A 13,892-nucleotide genomic window follows, 5' to 3' on the forward strand; every position below is an offset into this window, starting at 1 on the left:
GCTGAAGAGCAATCCCATACACCTAAAACGAGGTTTCTTGCAGTTGCCTTCGCCTTTTCAAATCTCCCCTTTAAAAAGCAAAGCCAGGGCTCTTCCAGGCGAAGTGTCAAAAAATTCGGAATCTATCTGCCTTATTTCCCTTTCTGGTTGAGCACAAGTAAGATTCTCGTTAACTACATACAGGCACTGCCCATTTCGTAAAACAAAAGGTTTGCAGAAGAAAACTTTATCCGTAGAAGCAAGAGACAAAGCGCCTCTCCCAGGCCCCGCCCCCTCACTCCCGCCAATAGCAACAGGCGCCGGCGCTCACTTTCCCGACCTGGCCAATCGCCGCGCCGGAAGGGGCGGGGCGCCCGTTGCCAGAGAAGCCACTCGCAGGTTACCAGGTCTGCTTTTGTTCCCGGTGCACTTTAGCGCGCCCCCTTCCGCCGCAAGCAGGTCCAGGAATCCGGCTTCCTTCCTAGCTCTGCCCCCTGCACTGCCCCCCGCGTCCCGCTCCCTCCCGACCGACCAGGGCTGGAGAGCACAGGTACGCCCTTCGGGCTTTCGGCTAACGTTTGGAAGCCTCAGCCCTTTCGGCCCCTCGGACCCCTTTCATAGCGGAGCGGCGGCGGGCTGACGTCACGGCGCCGTGCTGATGCAGCGGCGGGGGCGTAGGCGCGCCTTAGGCGGGGAGCGCAGTCTGTGTGGGAAGCTTGGGCTGCCTTTGGCCGGTTACGGGGGCGCCCCCGGAGGCCCGGGGCGGGGCGTGGGTCCCGGAAGTGGAAGCCCTTCGCGCAGGCCCGGAGTACACCTCAGCCCCCTTCTGCCCGCACCCTCCCCTTCCCCCACACCGACGGCCTGGGCTAGAACGAGGCCGCGGCGCCCGGACTCTTAGGAAGGGGGTGGTCCCTGGGGCGGCAGGGCGGATCTTAGCCGAGGTGGGCTTGTTCAGAACCGAGCCCTGACCGGGCCGGCCCGGCGCCTGGCGGCATTCCTTTCCAAAATAGCGAAATCGTGCTCTCGTACTCGGCTGGCTTTTAAGTGCCCACCACCTAATATCCTAGAGTGTGGTAGGCCCTGGGGCTCCATGTTTGAAGAATACTCCAGAAAACCTCAGGAAATAACTCCTCCGGACTCCTTCTAGGTGCCAGCCTCTATAGGAGACCCCTTCAGTCCTTGGCGGGAGGCCGACTTGGGTTCTGTCTTGGCTCTGCCAGTGAACCAGCTGTGTGGCCTTGGGCAGGTCACTTAACCTTGGCTTCAGTTCTGTAAAATGAGGACGATAATAGTCACTTTGGAGAGGTTGTAATAAAAGAGATTAAGTAAACGCAGTGCTAGGTTTTGCGGATGGGTGGTCAGTTAAGCGGTGCTTGTTCACTGAGACGACCATAGCCGGACTGGCTGGTGTTGGGGTTGAAGTATTGCGGCGACAGGCATGGTCAGGTTCAGGTGTTACTCAATGAATGAGGTTCTTGGAATGGTTTTAAGCCCCGCTTGGTTAGTTGTGGTTAAAGGAACAAACCACAGAAAGGCTCTCTGCTTTTAGAATTAGTTTGATACCTTTCTGCTTGCAATAAGAATGTCATGCTCATGTTCGTAATAACAGCTGGATATCCATTTTTTGCTTCTCTTTCTCTCCTATTTTCACAATTGGTGTGTATTAATAACATAGTTTTTGTATCCCAGACCCCCAAAGGTATGAGCAAATGGCTTTGTTTCTATTGCTCTTATTCATTGTGCTTGGTCTGTGCAAATGAATGAGACCCAAAGAGTTGGGTATAGCTATAAGGTTGAAATAACATTTACCCACTGGGCACACTTCTGTTGGAGGTCAATGATTGTTTTCCCCTGGGCTTTGGTTTAGTAGTACTGTCAATTTATGACTACGCTGAAGATGCTTTGTAACAATTCTGCAAAGAATACCTCTTGAAAGTGTTGTTTTGAAGATAAGAGTTGGTTCTATACGAATAACTCAGGTCTGCAGGTAATTTCAGGAATGGTGATTGACTCAGGATTTTTTTTTTTTAAAGAAATGAAAAATTTTAAAGAGAAGACCTGGTCGGAAAGCAGCTCCAATAGAGTGAGCCAAAGGGGCCCTAAATTAAAAAAAATAAATAAACAAAAAACCCCACCTGTAAGTGCTTCTACTTCTTTCTGTTGAAACCTCACCGCAGCTTTGGCTTGCAAAATTGTTCTCATTTTGTAGAAGAGAAAACCTAGGCTCCTTGTGGCTAAGGGTTGTCCATGTCAGGTGACTCATAAAGACTAAGAATGGATGAGTCTGGCCCAATATTCTTTCGTTTTAATGTGCTGCCTCTGGATCATCAAGGTATGGTTAAATTATCTTCAGTCTGTCTATGCTCTGATTAAGAAGGAAGGAAGAAATATTTTTAAAAGGTTTTTTTCAAACTGGTCTAAGTTAATATTGGTACTTAAACGGATAAGCTATTATTATGTGGAATTTATATGGGGAGCAATCCATTCATATGGTCATGGGTAAATGAGGTGTTATATTTGATCACTTCTTTCAGTACTGATCTCTTTTTATTCTGGCATTTTAATTCTCATTCCTTCATTGTTTTTATCACCAGTGGAAACAGCATTTATTTGATTCCTTCAAAATTTTTTATAGGAAAAGAATGTTGAAATTTCATCTCTCTGGGACCCTAGTAACGAGTTTCGCTGCTTCTACCCTCCTCCTCTCCATATGCCTCGCCCATTCTCCAAACTAGCACTGGATTTATCTTTTAAAAATGCACTTCTGAGCTGTTATTCCTCTGCTTAACATTATTTAATGGTCTATCTTAACCTTTGGGAGAAAATTTAAGCTCTTGAGCTTGGCAGACAGTGACAGCTTTGAGAGTGTCCAGTTTCATCTTTTGCCGCTTGCCCTTGCAAGTCATGTTCTTTCACAATTCCTTGCTCTTGCTGGTCCTGTACCTCTACCTGAAGCGCCTTTTCCGGTTCCCTTTTGCCAAGCTCAAACTTGTTCTGCAAGACTCTACTGAGGTTCCACGTCCTCTGGGAAGTCTCCCAGGATCCTGCCAGTTGGCATTAGGATCCTCCTGTACGCTCTCCTGGTACCCCATGAGTCCACTGTCACAGCCCCTTAGCACACTGGATTTTAGTGGTCTGTTCACCGTCTGCTCTCTTTAGAATAATAGTCTGTGCCTTCAAGGAGCTCAATCTTATTCATCCTCCATTTCCTTGCACAGAACAGTTTTCATTTTTGGAGTATAAATCGAATCGGTAAGAGTGTTGTTAAAACCTGGGTGAATCGAAGCAAGTTTGTATGTTGTGTAGATTCTTATATTCATTTATATTTTAATATCTGATGACTTTTGGTTCAAAACTGAGTTTCACCACTTCCTTACTTGTAATCATGGGCAAGCTCCTTAACCTTTCTAAGACTTGGTTTCCTCATCCGTAGCTTTTAGATGTTAATAACAAACTCATAAGGCTTTTTGTGAGGTGGTGTTTATAAGATCAGTCAGTGCTCTGTTAATAAATGGCGGCTGTTGTCCTCATGTTGAAGGAAAGGACGATGCTTTATGTTTATGTGGTAAAGGATGCTAATTTTGTGATTAGGCAATATTCTGGATGTCTTTGGTCCACTCTTCTTCTGGGTGATTGTCCCAGTTTAAACAATAAATTATTTGGTCACCCTAAGTTGTCTGTTAGAACCGAACCTATGCCCTCACTGTGTTCACTGTGTTTTGAGGGCAAAGGATGATGGGTATGATATTTGCCCCCACAGATTTAGTAGCAAGTTTAAAAGAAAACTAAAATATGAGCATTTATGGAGTAATTAAATTCTCAACTGTGTGATGCTGAAAATACTATTAGATGTTTAGGGTTCTTGGTGCGCTGGAGCAATCAGGGGACTATTTTGGGCAGGAGGGGAACTTGGGCCTTGAAGTAGATATCCTGTATTTACGTATCAGTCACTTGCTGTCGACTTTTTTCTCCATATTATCCAATCTGCAACGGTCTTTTAAATTTAAATTTCTTTTTCTCTGTATTCATTGGAGAGAAGCTTTAGCTAATTATTTATCTAAGTTAACCTCTCTATATCAGAACATGTTTTCTCCAATTTTGGTAACTTTTACTGGTGAGATCTATTTTCCACCTGTGTTTTTTTTTTTACTTTTTACCTATTTCCAAATTTTCTATACAATTTTTTCATTTTGGAGTCTCAAAAGCCGTACAATTATTTCTCTAGTGAATTTTTGGCTAGTGTCTGGAATAGTGAGAGGAGTGCGCAGCATTACTGCATCTGCTTTGTGTTCCTTGCTGAATATTTCATGATGAATTTCTCAGTAGAACTCTGTGCTTTTGTTTGAAGCCATAGGGAGCTAATTTTCCAAGAATTAGTGTTTGGCAAAACAAATTGAAACCTGTGAGATTCATATGCTTTTCTCTTCAGAGAGATTAATTTTAGATACATATTTGTCTGCAGCTGGTTAGTTTACTTAGAACAATCTAGGTGCTAAGGAGGGTCATGGACTGTGATCTTTCTTTTCTCTGACCATGGCCAGCATCATGGTCCCTGAACAGCCATCCCCCAAACGCTTGTTGTGGGCCAAAGTTGAACATAGTTTAGTGAGTGTAACGGGATCAGCATAAGCCCATGACCACTCTTGGAAGAAGCTTTAAGTACATGCCTCTTGGGGAGGGAACTGGTAAAGTCATCTCTGTATAGGAAATTTAATTCTTTAAACATTTAAAGTATTTTAAAATTGGTCATCTTGGATTTGATCATTAAGTATGTGTGTGGAAAATGTGTCTTTGTTTCACCACTAACAAGTTGTACAAAAATGTAATACATTTGTCAACTGGCAGTTTATTCTACATAATTGAAAACATTTTCTTGTGAAATATCTGCTTTTCCATACAAGAATACATTTCGTTGACTAAAATATAGCATTTTTTATAAAGGCAGGATTTTTTTAAGCTAAAGAAAATTATTACATTGTTCAGCACACATATGCTTTTGATTATAGTATTGTCACAACACGAAAATAGTACAGAGCCTTGAAACTTCTGAACAATCTTTATCCTGGAAAATATTTCTAGATTGTAAGAATATGATTGCTAATAATTTCCATGGAAATATCTGAGACTTGATTTATATAGTGCTCTGCTTCGTGTTTTGAAGAATCACTAACATCCATGTTTTTCCACTTTGTTAATTTTATTTGTTTACCCTTTAAGATAAGACACAGTTACTTATTTTGGGTGATGAAGCAGAAAAATGTTGTATGATTTTATCTTGTGACAAACTTTTTAGAAGAATTGTATATGTAGCTGGCAGTAGTCCACAAAGGCAAGTTAGAACTGATTTAAAATACTGATACCAAATTGAGTCTTATCTCATAAAATATTTTCTACAAATTGAGGATCCTTATCCTCTCACAATGATTTTTGAGCTTTTATTCCAAATATAGGAGCCATTTTTCTTCTAATGATGAATCAAGGGATGACTAAAAAGCAGCAGTGTTCATTCATCATATTCGTTAGCTGCTCTAAGCCTTGAGTCCTCTCCTTCAGGTATTACTCAGCTCTTACAAGGCTTATAGGTGCTGAGGATTCAAATATCAGTAAGACATTCTTTATTGAGATTCTAGTGTACAGAAAGACAAATATTTAAACAACTGAATGGATGAAAGATAAATACCTGTCCCTTTCTGAGCGGGGTGGCTACTGCAGCTGAACCAATCAGTTCTCTCAATTGCAGTGACTTATCCAGACATCTTCTTTTTCACCCTTAGTTTTCCATTTGATTTTGTGTATCTGTATATTTTTAATTTTTCTAGACTACAGATAGCTCAAAATATTATGTCCAAATAACGGATGTTACATGTTTGTAGTATTCAAGAAGATCATCCTAGATTATCTGTAGGTTATTCAGCAGTTCCTTTTGGACATGAGTTGCTGGTATTTCAAAAATATGAGCATACTTTTCATTGGCCTACATCCTAAATATTTGTCTCTGTAGTATATAGAACCTTCAGACAAAAATAAACACATTTTTACAGACACTTTGGAAGGTTTCTGAATTGCTAATTAAATATTGTGAATAATTTTCAGCATCTACCTAAAGTATTGAAAATTCTTAAACATATGTATTTTATAATACAGAAATATGAAAATAAATTACAAAGAGGTAAAATAGCTCTGAAAAAAATGCCGGAAACTTTAAATATAACATTTAGTTTTGTAGAAACATGAAGTCAGGGAGACACATTACCATGTATTAGATTTGTGAAATACAGTCTTAATGATCGCTAAAGCTCTAATTCATTACTTAAAATGAAACAGTTTTGAAGAAATTCATAAACATTCATATTTTTTAAGTGACATCTCCAAGTTTGAGTGAAAACAATTAGATTATTTAGTAAAATTTAGAAGTAATATCATCTGTCTATTCCTTATCACCAAAGAATATCCCAGATTGAGCTCAGAAATAGGAATAAGTGAATTTAAGTTTGAAAGGTTTACTTTCAAAAGAATATCCTATTTTCTTTGTAGCTACTTTTGCCAGATAGTTCCAAAAGTATGTTAAATTTCTACTGTTCTAGGCATAAGTAGCGTACGTTTCCTATTGGGTGGATCTATTGAAACTGAGGACCATAATCAACCCATAGTTTTAATATCCATTTTCTAGTCTGATTGGATTAAGGTAATACTATAATACTTCAAGAAATAGACTGATAATGGGGCTGGCCTAATGGCATAGTGGTTAAGTTTGCATGCTGTGCTTCAGTAGCCTGGGTTCGCAGGTTCGGATCCTGAGCTCCGACCTAGCACCACTCATCAAGCCACGCTGTGGTGGCATCCCACATAAAATAGAGGAAGACTGGCAACAATCTTCCTTAAGCAAAAAAAGGACAAAAAAAAAAAAAACAAGAAATAGACTAATAAAAATTTCTACATTCTTGTGGTTATGTAGACAATAGTGGGTCTTTTGGAAACTGTGTTTGGAAATTGTTGAATGGGTGTGCTATGCAATTTTGATACTAGTTTGCATTAATATCACAATGAATAGCAGTTATAATTTCAATTTTGTCTGTGAAATATTCTTTTAGACATCTTTAGGATCTTTGTTTATAATGACAGAAAAAAAGAATCTTTACTGAAATAATGTTTAATTACTAAAATATTTCCTAGCTTTCAGCTTATGTGGAGAAGTTGTGGAAGCCACCTATGAATCCATTTGGTGAATTTATGGAGAAGCCCTCAAATGATGGAAGTCATTCAGAAGAACTGTTTTCCCATTTTAAAAGTAGACGAGAGAAAGAACATTTACCACAGCACGCCAGTGAAAGTCAAGTCTGCTGGTATTCTCAACAATAGCAGGGGATATCTCATTTTCTGATTTCAGAGTTTCATGTTTTGTCCATATTGTAAATTGTTTGAATCAAATACAGCATTCTTTTGAGAATATCTTCTTCAAAGCTAATAATTCATATATTTATTTAATCTGATTACAAATATACTCGCTTAGCAGAATTTGACTAGTTTTTTTGAATCTTAATGAAAGCAATTAAAAATGAAAACCTTACCTATTAAGAATTTGTAATGTATAAAGGTTTTTACGGTAAATTAAAATATAAATACTTTGGAATATTGGAAATGTAGTTAATAAGTGATAAGTCACTGTCCTTTGGTGTATTGCTGTATAACAAATACCTATCATATTTTGCTTCTTTAGTATGGAGAATAACACTTGTTATTTATATGACTCATTGCCCCCAAAAATGCCAATCTTAAAATACCATTATTGTCAGTATGGATGGTATAGTCCAGCTTCTGATTTAGCTTGTTATAAATGAAAATGATATTTTGTCATCTATAATCATTTTTGATGTTCTGCCCTTGGCTTTTAGTAATGGACTGGTGTCATTTATAGTCAATATTTTCTTAGGCCCATCACTTTAAGCCAGTGGTGTTTAAGAACCAAATCTAGTATTTGACATAACCACTCAGACGCCATCAATTGTTGATGAGCCATTATGTTCCATAAAGAAAGAAAAGAGCTGCCAATTAAAGACAAAATTATATCTCATCACTTGAAATTTTATTTATAAATCTTGAAAAAGCTCCTTCAAACATAATTACACATAGATTTTTAATCCAAATAACTCTGTACTTATATAAAAATAAAATGTGAGTGAAATAAATTAGTTAAGGTATTCTCAAAACTTCTTTATACTCAAAGTCCAACTCTTTGGAGTCATTCTTTGACTCAGAGTTGTCCTTGCTATTGAGTATTGGTGAGATGGCATTTCTCAGGAGCATCTTTAAATGAAATAAAACTTATCTATGCTGAGCTCTTAATTACAACATACAGCAAGCCTACATTGGAGTCTTGCTTCTGGAATGTTGCTAAACATTCCTACTTCACCAACTCCCTCAACCCCTCTCTAGGAGCCTTCGTTCCCAGGGCTTAGGAAGGTGCTGCTCCCTAGCCCTGGGATATCCTCCACAGCGTTGGATGCCCATTCTGTGTGTTTTGGTTTTGTGCAGGAAAGACAGGTCAGGACTGCCTCCTGACTGACAAAGATTGTAAGAAGCATCCTGATTTCAGGATGTAAAAATGTGGCCAAAAAAAAGAAATGTATCTTACAGTGTTACACAGTAGTGTCTAGGTAAAACATAATCAAGACGGCAAATACCAGTTTTGTTCTGAATGATAATGTATCCTAAAGTTGAATGTGAAGGCCTTTTAGACACCTGGAGAGCTTTAGGTTTTTTTTGTTCCATTTGTTTAGCTTATTCGTTCTTCTAGAGGAAATTTTTTTGTGAAAAACAGTTAAATTTCAAGAAAGGATTTGAGACTAGGATTTAGAAAAACAAATCTTTTCGGTTTGGAGTAAGGAAGAAGGAAGGGAAGAAAAAAATGCATATACACATTTAAACAAATCGTTTACCAACCAGACAAGGGATATTGAATAATTGTCAAATAGCACATGAAACACTGCTATTGGGTTTGTGTTTTACATATTTTAAAATTTTAAAAACTGTTTTCCCATGTATAGTAAGTGTAGAAAAAATGTGGATGTATAGAAAAAAATTCATACAGTTTCAGTGACAATTTACTGTTACATTTTGCACAACAGTTTATGGAACTATAATATTTAGTCAAAGTATGCTATAGTTGCATAAAAAGTATAACTAGTTTATATGTCAGATTTAACTTAAATTTTATTTGTGCATATGTAATTAGCCTAAAGCAGGACATCCTAAATGAAAAGACTGAATTGGAAGCAACATTTAAGGAAGCTGAGTTGGCAACCTTTTCTGTAGAATTACTTTTGCCATTATTTAAGGACACTATTGAAGAGGTGAGTTTTGAAAATGTGAGTATTTGACTTGTGAACATCTAATAAAATGAAAAGCTTTTATAATACCCGGAATGCGTTAACTGAGGTCTCATATCTTAAAGTAGTTAAGGCGGTACTGGTATTTTATACCAAAAAATGCACATTTATCACTGTTCCTTAGTTCTGTGTCATTAACTGCAATTCTTTTCCTCAAAGGTGGTCTCAGGCAGGCACCTGATAAGAGGCTGAGCTGGAAACTGTGTACCTTGGTACTTGACTTATCTGGAGTTGAACTAAGAGAGTCAACTTTTCTCGAGTGAATTTAAAACTAAAATATTCTGAGAAATGAAATTATCTATTTTCTGTAGTGTTATGCAGAATAGAAAACTGTATTCTAAAGTTTCATTGTACCAAAGTTTGAGTTGGGGACAAAAAATAGATTATTTTCTATTCGTTTTATTAAAATAAATGTCCAAAAAACATTTTAGGGTTTAAGCCCTTATTTTGATTTCATTTTACTTTAATGTGCTATGTAACAGGCCCTATTTACTATTGATAAACTTGGTAAAATTTAGTATTTGCAAAAGAATGATTTTGTTACTAGGAAAAAGTATTCTTTGATAATAATAATATTATATTTTAGAGTGTCAATGCTATGTCTTACAATGTGTATGTGGTTCTTATGTTTTGTCAGGCTAATCTTTCTGCAGCCAATTTGAAGAAGTTTTCTAAACAGAAGAAAACATTAACGAAAGAATTAGACACTTTTAAACATGCGAAACAAGCTTTAGAACATCTTAGGAAGACAGAATACCAACACATAAGGAACACTAAGCACTAATTTAATAGTGATATTTGTCACTTGGAGGGTGTATTATTTCTCAAACTATAGAAGTTAAAATACTGGTAGATTTGAAATGGAAATAATTCTTGAATTTTTGTTTGAAATGACAATCTTAAACTAATCTCTACTTTTTAAATGTTTCATAAATAGTTCTACATGAGAACAGCATTTTTTTAATAGAAAATGTATTTTTATTCTCTATCTCAAAAACTCACTGTTTGTCATACTTCATTCAGCTGATTACAGTAGAATACTCTTAGAATTTAAGCTGTTGTGTACATTGTATTTATACATTCATATATTCTTTTTTGTAACAGTTTTATTGATTATAAGCACATACTGTGCAATTCACCCATTTATAGTAGGCAATTCAGTCATTTTTAGAGTATTCATAGAATTCTGCAGCTATCACCACAATAAATTTTAGAGCATTTCCATCAGTACAAAAAGAAACACCACGCCCTTTTAGAAGTTCACCTCCGCTCCCCCACCCACCCTTCCTTTGCCCATTGTCTACTTTCTGTCTCTATGGATTTCCCTATTCTGTACATTTCATATAAATGGAATCATATAGTATGTGGTTATTCATAACTTCCTTCTTTCATTTAGCATAATGTTTTCAAGGTTCATCTGTGTTGTAGCACATAACAGTACCTCATTCCTCTTTATTACTGAACAATATTTTATTGTATGGGTATAACCGTTTATTTATCCATTCTTCAGTCGATGAACATTTCAGTTGCTTCTCCTTTTTGGCTATTATGAAAAAAGCTGCTGTGAACATTCATTTATAAGATGTATATACCCAAGAGAAATGAAAACATATATGTATGCCAAGTGATTCCACTGTGTATCCTTACAGAGTCCAAGGATGGGTTTCATGAAGTCCATGAGCCCTCTGAAATTGTGTGTACAATTTTGCATTATATGTACATGCATGTATGCTTTGGAGTGAAAGGAATTCTTAGCTTTTTCACATTCTCAAGCAGGAGTGTGACCGTCAAAATGAATAAACGTTCTTCTGTGTTCTCATTTAAAATGTCAGAATGCTGCTATTGATTTGCTGTAATTCTTTAAAAAATTTCATATTACAAAATTTAGGTTGTTTTTAATTTTTACCTATTTATAAACACTGTGAGCTTCCTTTGTATACACTATTTTTGTGATTTTTATGTCATTAGCTTGTACTTTCTGAGGCATTTTTTAGAGATTAATTTAGTAAATTAAGTAATTTCGTAAATCGTGGACAAAAAATGACTTGGAACACTTCTGCAAAAATCCTTCTGATGGTACACTTTATAAAAAATCTGAACTGTGCATAGTAGTTGTCCATATTAATTTCTTTTTTTTTAAGATTGGCACCTGAGCTAACAACTGTTGCCAATCTTCTTCTTTTTCTTTTCTTCTTCTTCTTCTCCCCAAAGCCCCCCCAGTACACAGTTGTATATTCTTGTTGTGAGTGTGCCTCTGGTTGTGCTGTGTGGGACGCCACCCCAGCATGGCCTGATGAGCAGTGCCTTGTCTGCGCCCAAGATCCGAACCAGTGAAACCCTGGGCCACCAAAGCAGTGTTCGAACTTAACCACTCTGCCATGGGGCCGGCCTCCATATTAATTTCTTAAGTGATGATTATTCCACTTCCTACTTTATGTAGAGAAATAAAATTTGTGAACACTGATTTGTAATATCTTTTTTTCACAGAGAGGGGACAGTTTATCCAGCATGTTAGAAAAGCTAACTGGTAATGAAAGTGAGAACACTGTAAGTCTTTTCAAACTTTGTGTCTGTTCTTCTGACATTTTTTGTTTGTATGTTGCTTGGTTTTATAAAATTAGCCAGTACATCTAAGTTTGATATTTCTAAATTTTACATTATATTTGCTGAAGGATCTTAAGAAGAAGATACTTGAAAAGGAGACCTATATCCAAGAACTTTCTTGTCTGTTTCAGAATGAAAAGGTAAGCAAGTTTTGAGCTTAATTCACCATATTTTCTTAATATTGACTCCCTTTTCACCTTCTTTCCATCCTGGCCCCCATATCCTCAGAAATAGAAACAGAAAGGTTTTTAGATTATTTGGATATTTTACAAGTTTTATGTATCAAACATCTAATTTTTTAAAGTTTTTTTTTAAGAGTTTTATGGTGTTTCACTCAGCGTACTTGGCATAGATCACTATATGTTAGGAACTGTGTAAATTTGTATCGTATTTTAATTTTAGTATAAATTGAGGAATTTCAGTGTTCGTAGGAGCATTTTAGACATACCCATAATATTACTTATGAGGATAGTGAGGGTAGATGGGACTTTTTACAAAGATAATTATCAGGAGCCATTAAATGAAAGGAGGGAGGAGAAAACATCCTGATAGTTTTATAAAAAATACATTTGTAATGGGGGGGTAGTGGTTTATATAAAGTGGTACTTCGCTTTTTATCAGCTTTTTAGTCCGTGTCTAAATATGGGTAAAGTTAAAGATTGTGGAGAAATACATGAAATAACACTTTTTTGTTTTCTCTGTTTTAGGAAAATGCTTTGAAAGCAAACCGTTTTTCACAATCAGTAAAAGTAGTGCATGAACGACTACAGCTCCAAATTCATAAAAAGGAAGCAGAGAATGATAAATTAAAAGAACACATAAAGGTTGTAAAAATCCATCCATTTTAATAGTTGAAGTGATAAAATTAATGAACAACTATAAAGCCTTTCCTTAATTCTGGAATTTGGTGGTTTTGAAAGAATTCAGTTTGAGTGTTGCCATGGGAAATACATATTTGAGGCAAATCTTAATTTTAAGATTTCTAGCCCATCTGAAGATTTGTCTCCAAATCCCAATATAAAAATGCTGTGTCTTTTTTTGTGCCAATCTAGGAAGGATTTGTAGAGCTTGAATTACTTAAAAAATCTTTCCCATTATATCGTTAGTTTATGTTTATTGTGGAAAATTTGTAAAATATAAAAGAGAAAATTAAAATAAAAACACCGAAACCATTGTTAACATTTTGGTAGATAGTATTCCAGTCTTTTTTTTTTACATTTATACATACATATAAGTACTCTCACACATATTTAGTAAGCAGTCAATAAATGTTTATTATTTTTGTGTTTGGTACTAATGGTAACAACTTTAAAATCGGTTAACCTAGGGTTTTAGGTTAGTGTTTAGATAATCGAGTAATCTCTTTGTTATACAGTTTTTTAGCAGTATAATTAAGAGGAATTTTTTGATTTAAATTGAATGGTTTAAATATTCTTTTGGAAGTCTCACAGTCACTTTGGGAAAAGAATTTGAGGATGCTATGATATGACATAGGCTAATTGGACCCACTGTCATTTTTGCCAAAGGAAAAGAAGCATCGTTCCCATCTTTAGAAGATAAGTGTACAAAGACAAACCCCACTGTGTGTGAGGACTTCTGTGCTAAATTCTGTTTGCTTTTACACTCCTGGGTCATAGCAGATGTCTGCAACCTGCGGCACATGTTTCAAGACTGCACTTGGGGTGTTTTTTTTTTCCCTTCAGTGACAAGAAACCCATCAAAGGGACGTTAAGCAGGCTTATGAGGGGGTGTAAATTTTGTCCTGTGTCCTCAACATGTGCTTCTAAGCACTTTCCCCCAGAGATTCCCTGTGTCCTTTGCATAGGTGTCCTGGGGCACAGCAGATAAACCAGAGTTGGTACTGCATTGCTCTGTTCTGTTAAAAGCAGGAGAATTCATGTGATTTAACATCTCAGATAATCA

General features: G+C 36.7%; 1 protein-coding gene across 28 annotated transcripts in view; it reads left to right on the top strand.

Annotated features, from left to right (window-relative positions):
- Window positions 1–321: 321 nt before the first annotated feature.
- Window positions 322–13,892, top strand: part of ODF2L (outer dense fiber of sperm tails 2 like) — a 62,179-nt gene continuing 48,608 nt past the window's right edge. For 5 of the 28 annotated variants that reach the window (XM_070267380.1, XM_070267372.1, XM_070267364.1 and 2 more), the window contains exons 1-6: window positions 322–529; window positions 7,153–7,322; window positions 9,212–9,329; window positions 11,853–11,912; window positions 12,038–12,109; window positions 12,677–12,793. In XM_070267380.1, the coding sequence (XP_070123481.1) occupies window positions 7,189–7,322; window positions 9,212–9,329; window positions 11,853–11,912; window positions 12,038–12,109; window positions 12,677–12,793 (501 nt within the window). In that variant the 5' untranslated portion in view covers window positions 322–529; window positions 7,153–7,188. Of the gene's footprint in view, window positions 530–628; window positions 2,312–3,010; window positions 3,232–7,152; window positions 7,323–9,211; window positions 9,345–11,852; window positions 11,913–12,037; window positions 12,110–12,676; window positions 12,794–13,892 lie in introns of those variants that run through there. The other 23 variants (XM_023641735.2, XM_070267378.1, XM_023641733.2 and 20 more) reach the window with 16 other exon arrangements.

This window comes from Equus caballus, chromosome 5, assembly GCF_041296265.1.
Source record: "Equus caballus isolate H_3958 breed thoroughbred chromosome 5, TB-T2T, whole genome shotgun sequence".
Lineage (NCBI taxonomy): Eukaryota > Metazoa > Chordata > Mammalia > Perissodactyla > Equidae > Equus > Equus caballus.